Source organism: Apium graveolens, chromosome 10 (genome assembly GCF_009905375.1).
Source record: "Apium graveolens cultivar Ventura chromosome 10, ASM990537v1, whole genome shotgun sequence".
Taxonomy (NCBI): Eukaryota; Viridiplantae; Streptophyta; class Magnoliopsida; order Apiales; family Apiaceae; genus Apium; species Apium graveolens.
Genome location: NC_133656.1, coordinates 235,334,956 through 235,351,754, shown reverse-complemented (window position 1 = coordinate 235,351,754; position 16,799 = coordinate 235,334,956). Strand labels below are relative to the sequence as shown.

The window sequence follows — 16,799 nt, the reverse complement described above, 5'->3', positions numbered from 1 at the left end:
TTGCAGTTTCATAATAATCGATAATTTTTTTATATTGTAATTTTTAATTTTTTTCTTGTGTAACGTTTTTTATTTAATTTTTTTGAATAATATAGTGCATTTTAGTACGTGATTCTTTATTTTAATAATAATTTAAAATTTTAATTTACTTTAATTTTATTATTATTATTTAAATTTTATTTTAGAGTTTAAAAGTAAAATTAATTTATTAATAAATTGAATAAATAACATTAAATTATGTTACCAAATTCTATCCGAACTAAGTTTAATTAATCTATATAAAAAAATCCTGCTAAGTATATTTTTTTATAAAAAGCGCGAATTGGGTTGTCGGTTGGAGTAGTTTGGCCACTTATTCTTTCAAGCTTGTTTTGCCTTACGTGTAGGGATGACAATCGGGTCGGTCGAAACGGATTTAGCAAAAACCAAACCCGAACCCGATTATTTTTGTCAAACCCGAACCCGAACTCGAACCCGGAAAAACCCGAACCACTAAACCCGAACCCGATGGGTTCGGTTCGGGTTCGGTTCGGATTCGGGTTTGTAGATCACTATCAAATTGCACCTTAATTTGCACAAACTCTAATGAAAAATTACTAGGATCTGATATGAGCAAAGTGCTCATAAATATGACGGTATTGAAATTTTTGGGATTGAATTAGAGGGTTTTGAGAAGAAAATGGATAATATACCTCTATGAATAAAATTGTTGGTAAAATAATGCAACGATCTTGACCTTTAGTATACTTGTAGTGAAAATGCTGCTAAAAACATATTTAAATAACTTTAATGCAATAGTTTATAAAAAGTATAATTTTTTAGTACTAATATTAGTAATATATTATATATTATATTATTACTTATAAAATATAAAATATTATTTATATATTAACACCGGTTTCGGATCGGGTTCGGGTTCGGATCGGAACGGAACGGGCTTCGGGTTTTCGGGTCGGGTTCGAAACGGTATGCCTTAAAACCAAACCCGACCCGAAAATGGTTCGGGTTTAAAAATCAAACCCGAACCCGAATCCAAACCCGAAATATTCGGGTTCGGTAAAACCCGATCGGATCGGTACGGATCGGGTATCTATCGGTTCGGTACAAATTGTCATCCCTACTTACGTGGCTTGTACGTGGGTCCAAAAAAATAAAAACTGGTCCATGGCGCTGCAGATGCTCTTACTCCCTCTATACCGTTCATTTTTATAGATTTTTCTTTTTAGGATGTTCATTCAATTCCATATATTTCAAAAAAATATCAAAAATAGTAAAATTTAACAATATAAAAATTAACAGCACTCACTGCTTTCTTGCACTGTGCCGAGTTTATTCATAAAAATATTGATTAATCCCATCATTTTATTCACTTTTTTTTATTTTTTAACTAAAGTGTATTTTTTTTCTTAACCTCCGTCCTCATTTCATTCGTATAAAACTCAGTGGGACGGGGATATTATTTATTTTCTTTTCATCAATTTCATTTCATTAATACACCATTTGTCCCTTTGGGATTTATAAATTGGGAGACGAGGGCTTGATAAGTATTTTAAGATTTTTTTAAAATATATTTTCATAAATTATTTAAAATATTTGTTTAACGAAAATTTATTAAAAAGTGTATTAAAAATATATATTAGAAATAAATTAAGAAAATATATTTTATAATTACCATATAATCAATGCCGGCCCTGGACCGATACTCCCGCCCTTAGCCCATTGGATTCAGGGCCCAAAATAAATTTTTAGCTTGTATATGTTCTCGCATCTATCTGCAGCGTCAAGAATTTACTAGGCCTTTTAATCTTTCTTTAGCGACCAAAACTACTTTTATCAAATTTCCAGAATCATCATACTTCGAAATTAGATAATCATTCCATCCCAAAGCTGTCTTCCAATTTAAATCTTCAATTTTCAGAGAATCAAACAATCTTTTGTTGTTTATTTGTGTATCATCTCAAAAATTGTAGGATTGTGGTATTTTATTAAATCTTTATTTATTAATCTCGGCTCTGAATAAATAGTATGATATTATTTACCCCTAACAATTTCATGTTCTTAATACTTTTTACAGTCTACTAAATCTTATAGAATGGTTTTGAGAAATCATGAACCATTTTGTTACATTATATCGTAAGTTCTGGCAAATTTTTATTTTAAGAATATACTAACAATTATTGACATAAGGGTCCAAAAAATTTATCATGAATTATTAACATAATTCAAGATCGGTTATTCTCGAGCTGGAGCACAAACTTGTTTAAAAAAATTCAGTCAGGCTCCCTGATTGAAAAAACTCGGTTGGCTTTAGTTCAAACATGTTTAGTTAAACAAATCGAACTTGAAAACTTTACTGAATCAACCTCAGACACATGCTTCATAATTATTCATAATTTAATGAAAATCAAATTATAATAATTTATCCGTTGTCGTCACTGCCCATACTTTAAGAAAAAAAAAGATGAACACCGGAAGTATTGCGGTTATGCTTTTATTTAAGTTTCATGTTTGGTTTTTTGGCCATTTCTTTTAAAATTTTAAACTGAAAAGTAGGAAATTTGAAAGTCAATCCCCAAATTTGACTTTGAGTATTCAGAATCAAACCGAGGTTTGACCGTTTTTCTTCAAAATTAGTTTTCTTCTCTATGACTCGAAAATCGGATCGGTCAATGATAAACCGAGTACTCGTCATTATAATAAAGTTACACATTATAAATAAGTCTAAATTATATTAAATTACAACATCATAATAATATTAAATAACAGAACAAGAATCTATGATCTAATCTTCAATAATAATAATAAATTTATTATTATTACATAAAACTATATTCCCTAAACTTCATTCATCATCAAAATATACGACAATTATTTTTTCCCAATAATTCAAAAGAAAGAATAAAGAATGTAAAATATATCATATACAAGGAAAAATAAAGAATGTAAAATATATCCCAACATTATAATAATGATCATGATCTAATTATATCTCATATACCAGAGACGTGATATTATGCACACCTGCCAATATAAATTGATATCTAGTTCACTTTCACTCTAAACTCTATGTGAATATTATTAGTAATTAAACCACACACATCGTTAGGAGAGCTCATACCCTAGCACATGTAATCAAGTACTTTGACGATGTGCTAGTGAAGTTTGTCCATGAATTTGCGAATGTAGTAGTTCATATCCTAGTAAGGGTCTGTTGTCACGCTTACGGCAGTATATTTATGTAATTTTGAATTTTTTGAGATATACTATTTATTAATTCAATTTAATGAAAATAAATACATTTACCACAAAATCGGTCTAAGAACCCAAAATAAGTTACATACGAAACAAAATAAGATGAACAATGTCATAAGATAATGCGAAATAAAACAACATAATCAAGTTAAATGCAACATTAGATCTAATAACAATGAACTCAAAGATAAGATATTGAGAATGCGTACAAGTAAATATACATTGAGTACAATAAAGTCATAATGTCAGAAATGTATATGAGAATAAATTTAATAAATATTTAAAAGAAAGGGACAAATAAAGAATTCGCACGTCATATAAAAAACGAGCTAATTTTAAAATATTTGAAATCAGATGTACTATATCGAGTTTGACTGATTTTTGGAACACTTATTCGTAAATATCGTAAAATATTTAGTCATATTATTCTCAAATTTTCAAATAATTTGAAATCGTTAACTTGCCATTACAATTGTACTAATGTTAATTTTGAGAGTTTTTTTGAAAAATGTCCAAAGCCAAAAATATATTTGCAAAATTATTGTCACTTTTTAAAAAAAATTACAAATAAAAGGTATTTTTGCAAATTTTTAAAAACTAAGTTTTTTTTTTGAAAAAAATGGTTTTCTACAATTTGATTCAACTATATGCAACATTCGACGAGTTTATACAACTTCATGCAATCTCGTACAAACTCAAATGCAACAAAAAAACTCAATTCAACTAGTTATATGTCTGTTCAATTTCGATTGATTCCGTATTTTTATAAAAAAATTTTAAAAAAATAAAAAAATTGTAAAAAATAAATAAAAAGGATAGTATTTTTATTAATTTGTCTGCTTTTTATCAATTTGTAATAAACATTTGGTTTGAATTCTACCTTCTAAACACTAGTCAAATCCAAAAATACAATAAAAAATGGCGACATCGTTAATGTGCCGTTGCGTCAATTCTCTCTCCATCTTTCGCACTCGTTTATTCACCAACACCTCTATACCTGCACCAAACGCCGTCGTTTTTCTAACCGCTAGAAAACACATCGCGTGTTCCTCAATCGCCGCCGCAGAAACCACCAGCTGTTCCGACGCCGTCGTTGTCTCCGGCGACGAAAAGTACGGCCATAAAGAAATCATCAGTATCACTCCACGCCTTTACGATTACTTACTTGCTAATGTCAGAGAACCAGAGGTGTGTATGTAATTTGATGTGTGTTGTGTGTATGTGTTTGTCAATTTAAGGAATGTGCGTAATTTTGTGATGTTTGTTTGTGTTTTTGGATTTTAGGTTTTGCGAGAATTGCGCGAAGAGACTTCGACATTGCGTGGTAGTCAGATGCAGGTAACTGAGTTTTTCGTGATTTTTTACGGTTAAATTAGAGATGTGTTTATGTCGTTTTTGTAATCTGAAGTGTTTGATTGAGATTGTGACATGAGATAATCGAGTTAGTTGTCGAATTTGTATATAATCTGTTTAGTGTTTCCGAAGGAAGTTATGGCTCTCATTAATCTGGAAGTAGCATAAGTAAGCTCATTGTGTGAAAATGTTGATCGATTTTATGCAGATAAGGATATAATTAAAGTGTACTCCTACCTTGCATAATTGTGTAAAGATGTGGTCAGCTGAAAAAGCATCAAGCAGGAGATATTAGTAATAATAGATTATACATTTTTATCAGTAATGTTTCAAGCCGGGGATATTATTGATAATAGATTATATGATTTTATTTGTAATGTTAATGCATTGGAAATTGAGGTCTGATGGAGTGTGCAGTACTTATCAAGTCTCAAATATTACAATGTTTGAGCTATAGAGTGTCGAAAGCAAATATTAATTATTGTAAGTTGATTAAATTGGGAATTGGGATTCATTTTTGAAGCTTCTTTATTTTCTTTTTGATGCTCATGCTTTGTCCATAGGTATCTCCTGATCAAGCGCAACTGCTTGCAATGTTGGTCCAGATTCTAGGGGCGGAAAGGTGCATAGAAGTTGGTGTCTATACGGTATGCAAGTTATAATTCTCACTGGTTTGTTCGACCTCTTTTTCTTCATAAGCTTACTTTCGAGGACTTCTCAAATATCTATGCAATGTGTTAAATGTTGTTAAGATATAGTCGCTTTAAAGCAGTGTCACTGCCTTTTTGATGAAAAATTATTATAGAGCTGCTATATGTATCAAAGAGAAATGCAGACTGGACAACCCTAAAAATCCCCTTAGTTTTTTTACAATTTTAAGTAAGTCTTGGAACAAGGCTTCAAGGCTTCAGTAGTTTAGTTTTCCTGCAAGACTGCCTCTGGGCCTTCTTGTCTGAAAGATAGTTGGAAATTATAATTGTTGAGCTACAGAATTGACAAAATTGTGCTACCATTTTTCAAAAATTACATACTTAAGAAGTTCATGAACAACACAACCAAGCACCAACGTGCAATGTTCATTTTGGTGTTGCAAAATGTTGAACACACTTTTATAACTTTGTTTTAAATTTTTGGGATTCAGTGAAATATTATGAAACTTCTTTGGTTAATTATTGCTTCCAGGGATACTCCTCACTGGCTGTTGCCCTTGTCCTACCAGAATCTGGCCGTTTAGTTGCTTGCGAAAGAGACGAGAGAGCCCTTGAGGTGGCAAAAAGGTATTATGATCAAGCCGGTGTCTCCCATAAGGTGATAACTATCTCCTCTCCTGAGTTTGTATTCTGAAAGTGTTTTCTTTCCAATTTTCTGTCATGCACTTATGTTCTCTACTTTTCTATAAGATACATTGACAATTTTTAGGTTCTAATTAGTGATTAATAATATCTAATAATAATGATATAAACAAGGAACCAATTCTAAACTTTCAAGGCCAACTGCAATGACCCTGACTTGGCGACTCCACATAGTAGGGATGCTCATTTTTGTATTGATTTACGATCACGCACATTTTGCTGAGATATTTTGTCTTAAGATATTTAATTGCGTCAGGTTGATGTCAGACACGGGCTTGCAGCTGATGCGTTGAAATCAATGATTCAGAATGGAGAAGGTTGCAGGTATTTCTCAAATTTGTTTGTTTTGAAGTTGTGTGACTTCAGCTTACTACATAGACCATAGTAAATTCATACTACCTTATAGGAAATGAGGAAAGTCAAAACCTATAAAGAGATTACCGGAGGGTGTTATGTGGCATTTGTAAATTAAATTTATATGGGTAAAATTATTATGAAGAATAGACAGCTAAATAAGTTTATTAGTTTCTAATTTTATTTCCCAGAGTTGGTTTACATAGTTTCTACTTCACCGGATTAGTGGTGGTATGTTTAGAAAAGAGATTGTTTATCTTGAACAAGAAAGGATATGACACTTAAAACATAGTGGAGAAAGAGGTAGATTTAGATTAAAATTTATAGGAGATGACAGTTGAGAATTGAACTGAAACCTTGACCTTTATAGTTATACCATTGGTCAATTGGTTATGCTATCACTGTGCTAAACTTCACCTCACGTTTCTAGTTTAATCACCTCAAAGAATGTACTTTATAATGTGCATCGAGAATGGATTAAGAGAGGTATCTTAAGTATGCACCAATTCATGACTCATGAGTTACATTATTGAAGTACTTTAATAGTGAAATGGTTCGAGACGAGATCGTACCTAAGTTTTGGTTTCTACAGCCATAGTGCGTGGACATGAAAGCGTAAATATTTTTCTATGCTTTGTAGAGGTACCCTTAATGCGAACAAGCGACCTCGATGGTGATAAAGACTTAGAATATACTATCCTGCAAGAGCCTTAATTTCACTAAACATTCGAACTCGACAAAAATTATAGTATGAACTTAAAACTGCTTTGCTGAACATAAACATTTGGCCGGATATTTTTTCGATTTGCAACTTATTTTTTTTTCTTTTTATTACGTGAGTATTGCCCTACCCCTAGTATGAAGAATATACCAAACCCCAAGGCAGGAGAAAATTGTACTTTTGACAAAGCAATTCTGCATGTCAAATGATAGTATTATGATGTATTATTTATTTTGAAATATTGTTGTGAATTTAAAGTACTGTACTTTTCCTTGTGCTCCTCACTCTTTGCATATATTTTTTTTCTTACTTTCTTCAGTTCACTATTAATTGTAACATATCTAATGAATCTGGAAATTTACTTGTGTTATCTCTGTAGTTATGACTTTGCATTTGTTGATGCTGACAAAAGAAATTATCAAGAATACTTTGAATTGCTGTTACAACTGGTTAGCATCATACCATTTACTATTCTGTGTCTAATATGCCATCTATTTTTCTGAAGGGGGTACATGAATTTGGATGGTTCAGTTTACATCCATCATATGGTTAAGATATATAAACTTCTCTTAATCCTAATATTGTAGGTGAGGGTTGGTGGGATTATTATAATCGATAATGTGCTTTGGCATGGAAAAGTTGCTAATCCACTGGTAAGTAAAGTTACTCAATATCTAGTGAATGAAGTAACATGCTGATGCGAATTCTGAATTTCAACTGGTTAGATTATTCCATCAATCTATATATTCAGGTAAATGATGCCAAGACTGTCAGCATTAGGAATTTCAACCAAGGTATAATGGAGGATGAACGTGTAAGCATAAGTATGGTAGGTGCCTGAAGTTGTGCAATTTTTCTACTAAGCGTAATTATAATCATCTCAAGTCTATACACATCGTTTAAATATATTTCTAATTTTGTTAACAGGTGCCCATAGGTGATGGCATGACAATCTGCCGAAAAAAATGATCTCTATCAGTATGATGCGACTCTAAACTCTACTAAATTTTTTATCAAGAGGATGCAAAGTCTTTTCCAAATTGAAGGGTTGACACCTGATGACCAAAGCTAAGCTGTGAAGGGGGAGATGTGGTTCTTTGAAGAGCTAAAAGATATGTCATGTTCATGAAGAACAGATGTTACAAAACTACAGTCTGCGGAACATGAAGAAGACATGTTATGAAACTACAGTCTGTAGTTAATCTGCATCTTTTGTGGAATGATATATCATATCATATCACTCACAAGTCTAAAATCAAATAGGGAATAGTAGGAAAAATGCATCAGCTATATGCAAAAAAAAAAATTATAGTCTGAATTGACTGGGAACTCTCTGGTGCATAGGGATGACAACGGGTCGGGTTCGGATCGGGTATCATAAAATTCAAATCCAAATATTTTCGGGTTATCCAAATCCAAATCCGTCGGGTTTTGGATCGGATCTGGAATTTTTCGGATATCCAAAATTACGAATTATGTAGTCAAATTTTGTATTAATTATACATACACACTATTAATCATATTTATATGATAGCTAAAATTAAAATATATTAACTAATAAGTAGTTAAACACATTATATTGCATAGGTTAACATGGTGAGTAATATCTACGATTAATAGGTTGATAACATAATATTTAGTATTTTATCACAAATTATTATCTTTATAAATATAAACAAAGTATATTTTACATAATAAAAGTTGATTTTAAAATAAAAAGTTATAATTCACTATATAAGTGTTGATAATTTTGATAATAATCTATTATTATACAAATAATATAAGAAAATTATGTAAATTATATGTATTACATCTAAAATATTAGGGTGGTGGCCCTAAAATGTCACATGGGGTTAAAAATGACCCTAAATGTAACTTCAAAACGGTACATCGTGTACCGTTTATGCAAATCACATAAAAAGGAACTTCGTGTAATGTTTTGGCATTTTAATTTTTTTTTATGCGCAAAACGGAAGATAAAGTACCGTTTTGGAACAAAACGCTATATGATGTACCGTTTTCAACCTCCGTTTTGCACATTATAAAAAAATTAAAAAAAAAACAAAGTACCAAAACGGAACACTAAGTTCCGTTTTGCATTAAAAATACAAAACGGAAGATGAAGTGCCGTTATGAAGTGACATTTTGGGCCATTATTTTTAAAAATGACATTTTGGACCATTTAACACAAAAAAATGACATTTTGGTCCATTGTTCAAAATATTATATATAATCTATAATAAATGTGTCGGGTTTTAATCTCGGATTTCGGGTATCGGTTCGATATAGTTAAAATCCAAATCCAAAACTTCGGGTTTCAGATCGGATATCCGCCGGATCAGATTAATTTGCCATCCTACTCCTGCAAGAGACTTGTTAGGATATAACCTATAAAGTATGAACTGGTAGTGCCGTAGGGCTAGCTGGTAGGTATGTGTAGTTATATGCATGATGCATCTAACTCGTTATTGACATGCTATCTAAATTTATCAATTGCAATTAGTTAATTATCATTTACTTTCTAAAAGTATTTGTTATAATTATTTATTAAAATGCATTTATTGTTCAACTATAATCAGTTAGTAACTTAGTTTTAAGAACCAGCAACAACTTAATTAACTTGAAACGAAATTCTTAAAAAAAATTGATTTATTACATTAAATTTGAAAAGTTAATTAAGAAAATCTCGCTCTGAAAACACTGGATACAGTTATTATGTTCCCATTTTTGTTTTCCTTCAATGTATTACAAAATTACAAAATACTATTAGTAGAAATACAGTGAACCAAGAATCAAGAATCAATGTATTGCACAGGCTAAAAAAAGTAAGTTTCCGATTAAGGACATAACTACAAAATTATCTGGGGAAAGAAACAGAGGATGGCAGTTACTTGTAACTAGATGCATTAAAATCTACTCATTTCTTACGTACACTTTTCAATTCAATCAAGAAAAAATTACAGATACACAATACATAATTCTTGTACATACAGGCCAGTACTATATTCTTTCCGGCCCTCTGGCTTTCTTTTACTTGATACCATTTGACATTTGTCCATTTCTAGCTTTATATACATGCAAGATTGCATACCCTTATAGTCCATCAACAAAATGTACAAATATATGTTCTTGATTTTTGTAATTTGAATACCTTCATATATGCACCAGGGGCTCACAATTTTTGGTTTGGGCAAAGTCTGATACTTAATCATCACCCAGGTAAAAAAAATGTTTCTTTTTTATTTCTTGTTGACAATTTGGTTTTTGGTGCTATATTCTTGTGAAAAACATGTTTTATGTGTCATTGGTATCATTTTCTGGGGGAGTAGCATAAGCGGAATGTGAATGTGAATGTGAGCGAGAGAGAGCGAGAGAGAGAGCAATACAATGTGTTGTTGTAGTTGTAAAATATTTATGATAAAACAATATAATGTGTTCATGTTTTCCAAAGAATTTTACTAGTGTTGCTTTCAAATTCAATTATCTGGGAATATTGCTTGTTACAACCTTTTTATGTTTTGTTTAAAGGTCACTTAAATGTACCCTTTAATTCTGCTTTAATCTGCAGTAGAGGATCTGTGTATGGAACAAAATTTTGTTTACAAGCTTTTGATCACTTTCTGCATCCATTTATAGTAAAGCAAAGATTCAAAGATGAGGATGTTTGTTCGTTCTGTGCGACAATTTAGATCAGCTTGCCAGCATGGAAGGACTAACTTTAGTAATGAACTAAAGAACATACCCAATCGTTTAATTAGTACAAGTCCAAAATTTTTGAATTATACTGGAGGTGTGCTCGTGCAGCAAAATCCCTCTTACATAATCACAAGAGTGTTATGTACTGAAGTTTCTAACGTCTCAACTACAGGTAGGCCTTCGTCGTAAGGCCTTTTCAACTCTTAGCTTATTTAATACAGTTTGCAGGTCTAAAGATGTCACATCGTTTGTTGAACCTTTAAATTGATCACAGGATCACATTCCGGAGGGCCTCTTGTGGAGTATGAGCGTAGAATTGCTGCAGGGGAACTTGTGGATGGTGACATTTGCCAGGTGTGATGATTGCCTTATTCTTAATGATTGTTGTGAAGCTCAACTTGAATTATCAGTTGATACTATGTCCATGACCGTGACGTGGATCATAAATTTGGCCCTTCGTATTGAGATTTCATTTAAAATTATTACTATTCTCTTTGATTCAACATTTATCTTCCATTTGTTGGCATTCTAGATAAATTTATTAGTAAGCTTTAATATCCATTAAAAGTTTATTTTGTGTAATTGTTGCAGCTAAAAATATGCAATTTTTCTTATAGATATGATATGATATTCACAGTATTTCTAGAAGTGTTACCACTGACAGTTCTAGCTTAGAAGAATAATAGAATACATATTTTTTCTTCTATTTCTGCACAAATATTTAAATGCAGAAATTTGAATAGTAACACACCTAAGCCTCCACTGATCACTAACCTCCTATCATCGGGAGGTGATGGTATCCACCGGTTATATGCCAAGGGATTTCAATAGAATAAGTTGCCAGCGCATTTTTGTGGCTAAATGTGAGCAATCAAGTCACATTGTTTGTTGCATCTGCTCCTGTTGTGCTAACCTCTTGAATTTTTTAAACCCTTATAGACTATATTCTTACAGTAATTTTGCAGGTAGGCACCTTAAAAGAAATTCAGAGACTATATAATGAGCTTATTGAGTCAGAAATGGCCTGTCGTTTAGATCGCTATGATGCTTCTGAGAAAGAATTGAGGTAGTGTATGCTTCACTCTAAGTTTAAAGCATCATGACCATTAAAATAACGATTTATGTCAGTTAGTGCATTAGAGTTCCCACCCTTCATTAGCATACCATGAATACAAATTCAGTTAGTGCACTTTCAGATGTAGGTGGTTGTGGTCCCGTCTCAAACCTCAGTATACTTACTCACCTGTAAAAGGACTTTATCTATATGGAGGTGTTGGCACAGGAAAAACTATGTTGATGGATTTGTTTTTTGAACAGTTGTAAGCTTTACTTAAATCCATGCCCCCTTTCATTCTTTAAATATTTCGGTTAATGGGAAATATTCTGCACATCTGAAGCAGGTACTGTCCAAATTATTGTGCTTGACTTCTATTGTTGTTCACTCAGGCCTTCTAGTTGGAGAAAAAAGAGGATCCATTTCCATGACTTCATGTTGGATGTCCACCGCCGCTTGTCGGTAAGGAAATATAATGATCTTAAACGTGAGTCTAGTGAGCATCTCTGTCTATACAAGGAAGGTCATTCAAGCGCTAAGATTTGATGTGTCCATTGGCACAAATGAGCTAAACTTTGGGAATTTTGATGCAATTGTTACGTTTTCTTGAATCATGATAGAATAATTTGATATTTACTCATTTTATACAGACGCTTTTTAATAATCTTCAAAATTTTGCAAGTGCAGAAGCACAAGGGTGTGGATGATCCCCTTGAAGTTGTTGCCGCTGAGATATCTGATGAGGCAATTTTGTTGTGCCTTGATGAATTCATGGTATGCAATGGATTTATGTTTGTTATTTGGACACTCAGTTGCGTAACGATGGCTGATCCTTTCTTTCTGTTTGATGCTCTCAAAGGTAACTGATGTTGCTGATGCATCATTATTGAATCGTCTTTTTAGACATCTATTCAGCACTGGAACTGTAAGTTCAAGAACCTGTATTCTCTTGTGCCGTTTGATCTCTTACTTTGAGCTACATTTGATCAAATTGAGTAATGTACTATTTTATGTGTATTTGTCATCCTGACAAGTACAGATTCTCATCGCTACTTCCAACCGTGCCCCGGACAACCTTTATGAGCGTGGGCTGCAAAGAGATCTTTTTCTACCATTTATTTCTGCCCTGAAGGTATGTATAAGTTAATTTCTTAAGAGTATAAGGAGATTCCTTAGGAGGGTGCTAATCAGACAAGCTGAAGCAAGTGTTTTGTGCTCTTACTAAAGCGGTGTCAATCGAAAGAGACTAGACATGATTTAGACTTTTGGTTAGACAAATTTTGTGTATGGAAGTTCTTCTAGGAAGGTGCTATTAGCCAAGCTGAAGCAAGTTTTTTATACTCCTGATAAATTGGTGGCAATAAAAACAGACAAATTTAAAATTAGAGATGTCCACTTCAGATCGTGGGGTGACATAACATCTGCATTGTTTCAGCCTATTTGATTAAAGCTACTACTATTCAATCCTAGTACACATAACATCTGCATTGTTTCTATATAGCCACTATTTGATCCTAGTCCACAGACATTGCTGTATGCAGGATCAAACACATCAAGTGTGTCGACTCGGTCGTTGTTTAGTAACTTGGTGCCTATCTGATTGTAGGAAAGATGTGTAGTGCATGAAATTTGTTCATCTACAGACTATCGCAAATTGACTTCGGTAAAACATCATTAATTTGCACTCTTTTATATAGAAATTACATTAAAGCTTTTATGGCTGTCATATTTGTTGGAAACAATCTTATGCTTGGATGGGCCATTTTATGCTTTTACTTGCGGCAGGCTGAGCAAGGTTTTTATTTTGTTGAGAACTCTCCATCAGGCCTTCTAAAGCAAAAATTTGAGCAGTTAATCTCTCACCATGCAGCTGTTCCGCAAGAGGTGGAAGTTGTAATGGGAAGAAAATTGCAGGCAATATTTCTGCAGCTATGCTTTGTTAAGGTTTTTTTTATAGTATGAATTGCGAAAGATTTTACCTTGTACATGTTCCTGGTCAGGTTCCGCTTGGTGCTAATGGATGTGCATACTTTACTTTCGAGGAGCTTTGTGACAAACCTCTTGGAGCTGCAGACTATTTTGGATTGTTCAGTAAGTTGTTAAAAGTAGATTCACTATTATGGCTGTTACCTGATGTCAAGTAGCTTTTGTGGTGTTTGATTAATTAGACTCTTATCATCAGAAACAGAAACAGAAATCTGTAGAATTTTAGTCTGTTTTGACCTGAATAGGAGCAAGGCTATCCTTTAAAATGTCGCACTAGTTTGATAAGTTGTCATAATATTTATTCGTTATAAGTTGCCATTTCAAGTTTATACAAATCAACACCCTCTCAAAAAAAAGGACCATCTTTTGATTTTGGTTTGCAGAGAAATTTCATACCCTGGCTTTGGATGAAGTGCCAGTATTTGGGCTCTACAACAGGGCAGCAGCCTATCGTTTCATCACTCTAGTTGATGTTAGTTCATTTCCTTCTGAATTGGTTTGATACTTGACCTAGTACTATTCTGACAGTGTCGAGAATGTATTGTATGTGTTGGCCAATACTGTATACCAGCCAGCACTGTCGTGTGAATTAAACAGTAAATTTAAATCTTATGTTTTTAAATGTAAAAATGGACCTAATAAAATTATTTTCGCGTAGGCGTTATATGTGATTAAAAGGGTAAAAGAATATGAAACTGGTTGCATCTTTTTCCGGATAGTACAAACTTGTCACAATTTTTTTATTGCATGTGCAGGTTATGTACGAGAATAAAGCCCGGCTAATTTGTGCAGCTGAGGGAACTCCCCTCCAGCTATTTGAAAAGATCGTCACAATTTCTGAAGCACAGAGTATGGCACCTAGAGGTTCAAGATCAAGGAGGAATGATGATATTGACCTCTGTGTGGATAATGAATTAGGTTTTGCAAAAGATCGGACTATCAGCAGGTAAACTTTTACTGTATTAGTGATTAAATTCTGATTACCATATTTAATATGCTGCATTTCAAATTATTATGAATGTGCAACTTGTATACATTTTTCAATTAGTCCTATTCGTGCATTTCATTTTGCATCAACCCTTGGCAATTAGCAGGTATGCTTGATGTTTCTACAGCACTTTTTGTGAGCATTATTAGTTGAAAAAGCTACATACTTCTTAGAAAGGTTTATATACTGTATGTGATGCACTTGCTCAATAGCAGAAGGATGTCAACAGAAGGATCTGGAAAAGTTAAAAATTGTATTCTCAATTAATACAATGTTTTAACTGAAAACAAGGCCATTCATTATCTGTTTGGTTCGATCATGCAATCCTAGTGTAGTTGGAGTGACTGAAGGTAAAAACAACTTTGTGATCCAGGTTAACAGAGATGAATAGCAGTGAGTATCTAGAGCAACATGCTGAATTGTTGGCAGAAGCGGGGCACCAACAAGGTGAAAACTGACAACAAAGGGCTACAAGGATGACTAATAGGTTCTTATGTCCTCATTTTTTCGTTTGCTTTACGGTTGCTGATCATATATATTAATGACAATATATGGTTAACTATTGCTGGATGCTTTGTTCTCAACTGGAATGGATTTTAGTATACGTGGTCTGATAATTAGCTGTATCAATAATGTTACGATTTCATTTAAACATACAGTCATGCGAACCCAGAAATCAAAGTGGGTTCATGTTCATATATAAGGCTGTCCTGAGTAATCAGTAATCACATATATGCATTTCCTTATGTGATCTCTCTACAGACAGATATTGAAATTACAATCTCTGCTTAATTGGTGGACACATAAATATTCAATGTTACTCTTTCCTATACACATGAGATCATCATTCATGTTAGTCATTCACAAGTTAAAACTATCAAACTCAAAAACGTTAGTTTTGAACATATAAGAAAAGTTGGTACGTAGTAACAAAATCTTCACAAAACGACACTCATCACTTTCCTTGCGACAATATAAGTGACAGATGTCGAGCAAACTTGATAACTTTTGCACTCAGTTTGTACTTTGAAACTTTGTAACAATAATCTTGCAGTTGATAATGAGAGAACTTTTGAAGAACCCGGTATCTTTTTCCCACACATATTGTACTTCTAGTACTATTAGCTTCAGAAACTTGCTTCTGACCTTTCAGTTCTGTGATTGTTGTTTACTTGCCCATAAATTTTGACAGTTTATTTTACTTTTGCATGACGGACTTGACTTAATGGGAGGAGTCTAACAGCTCTATTTCGATTGATAGTACTCAGACTAGATAATGTGTAATCTCTTTTTGCTACTCTACCTAACGCTGACTTAGTTGGAGTGATGTAAGTAATATTTCTTGTGATCTAGGTTAACTGCAAGTACATGGAGCAACACTCTGAGATGTTAGCAAATAAGTGGCACCTACAAAATGATAACGAGGCATACAAGCATTAGTACTCTGCTGAAAGGTCTTATGCAATTAACCATCGCGAAGATGAAAGCATCATCTGCAGAAGACGCTGTTCATGCTTCGCATAAAAGAAGATAAATTAAATAGAAGGTGTTCAGTGTAAATTAACCGTAATCTTTATAGTTCTTCCATCTGTATGAAAATGACATTGTTATTCATCTCTTTTCATGACATAGATTATGTGTCGCGTATCACTCAATCTGTTACGTTAAAACTAATGATTAGGAGATGGTGCTAAGCTACTGACAATCTTAGCACATCTAAAATAAACACGAGCATCATTAGAAGCAAAAGTAGATGCTTCATCTTTGTTATCCATAACGCTAGTAGCCAGTCTCACCATTCCTTTGTGACAAATCCATCCCATCTTCACCAGTTCACCGCAACAAAAACCTGAAACCTCTGCAACCCCAAGCAGATCATTTCTTATTTCCTTACCACAGCTTTTCGTCAAGTTCTCACAGCAATTTGCCACAAAACTTTCAAATTCCGATGATAAGTTAGCACCGGAAGATGGAAATGAAGTAGGTGGTAAAATGAACTCGTTTTCGAGTGAAGAAACTAGGGAAGCAGGAGCCAAGTTTAAG

The 16,799-nt window shown here is 33.1% G+C and overlaps 2 protein-coding genes across 3 annotated transcripts; both read left to right on the top strand.

Moving 5' to 3' along the window:
- The first annotated feature begins 4,139 nt into the window (after positions 1-4,139).
- Positions 4,140-8,553, top strand: LOC141693994 (uncharacterized). 2 transcript variants are annotated; one of them, XM_074499195.1, is made up of 9 exons: positions 4,140-4,440; positions 4,537-4,590; positions 5,169-5,252; positions 5,788-5,913; positions 6,214-6,281; positions 7,412-7,481; positions 7,620-7,685; positions 7,784-7,861; positions 7,960-8,553. In XM_074499195.1, exons 1-9 carry the CDS (start codon positions 4,171-4,173, stop codon positions 7,999-8,001), a joined length of 858 nt encoding a protein of 285 aa, XP_074355296.1. In that variant the 5' UTR covers positions 4,140-4,170; the 3' UTR covers positions 8,002-8,553. The 2 variants fall into 2 exon arrangements, with proteins under 2 accessions (XP_074355296.1, XP_074355297.1); XM_074499196.1 differs by lacking the exon at positions 7,960-8,553 and having other exon boundaries at positions 7,758-7,861.
- Positions 8,554-9,932: 1,379 nt separating this feature from the next.
- Positions 9,933-16,327, top strand: LOC141692393 (uncharacterized). The gene is made up of 16 exons (XM_074497209.1): positions 9,933-10,251; positions 10,669-10,900; positions 11,003-11,082; positions 11,694-11,794; positions 11,925-12,047; positions 12,175-12,244; positions 12,470-12,556; positions 12,642-12,707; positions 12,822-12,914; positions 13,389-13,445; positions 13,568-13,696; positions 13,783-13,873; positions 14,152-14,240; positions 14,524-14,714; positions 15,130-15,243; positions 16,110-16,327. Exons 2-15 carry the CDS (start codon positions 10,687-10,689, stop codon positions 15,212-15,214), a joined length of 1,476 nt encoding a protein of 491 aa, XP_074353310.1. The 5' UTR covers positions 9,933-10,251; positions 10,669-10,686; the 3' UTR covers positions 15,215-15,243; positions 16,110-16,327.
- Positions 16,328-16,799: the final 472 nt, after the last annotated feature.

What these genes read in the sequence shown, in the direction of transcription:
- LOC141693994 (XM_074499195.1), top strand. Translation starts at nt 4,171, where the DNA reads ATGGCGACATCGTTAATGTGCCGTTGCGTCAATTCTCTCTCCATCTTT. An exon ending in TAGAAGTTGGTGTCTATACG is followed by an intron (nt 5,253 to 5,787) that starts GTATGCAAGTTA and finishes TATTGCTTCCAG; the next exon opens with GGATACTCCTCACTGGCTGT. An exon ending in GAAAAGTTGCTAATCCACTG is followed by an intron (nt 7,686 to 7,783) that starts GTAAGTAAAGTT and finishes CTATATATTCAG; the next exon opens with GTAAATGATGCCAAGACTGT.
- LOC141692393 (XM_074497209.1), top strand. Translation starts at nt 10,687, where the DNA reads ATGAGGATGTTTGTTCGTTCTGTGCGACAATTTAGATCAGCTTGCCAG. An exon ending in AGACTATTTTGGATTGTTCA is followed by an intron (nt 13,874 to 14,151) that starts GTAAGTTGTTAA and finishes TTTGGTTTGCAG; the next exon opens with AGAAATTTCATACCCTGGCT. An exon ending in GTTTCATCACTCTAGTTGAT is followed by an intron (nt 14,241 to 14,523) that starts GTTAGTTCATTT and finishes TTGCATGTGCAG; the next exon opens with GTTATGTACGAGAATAAAGC.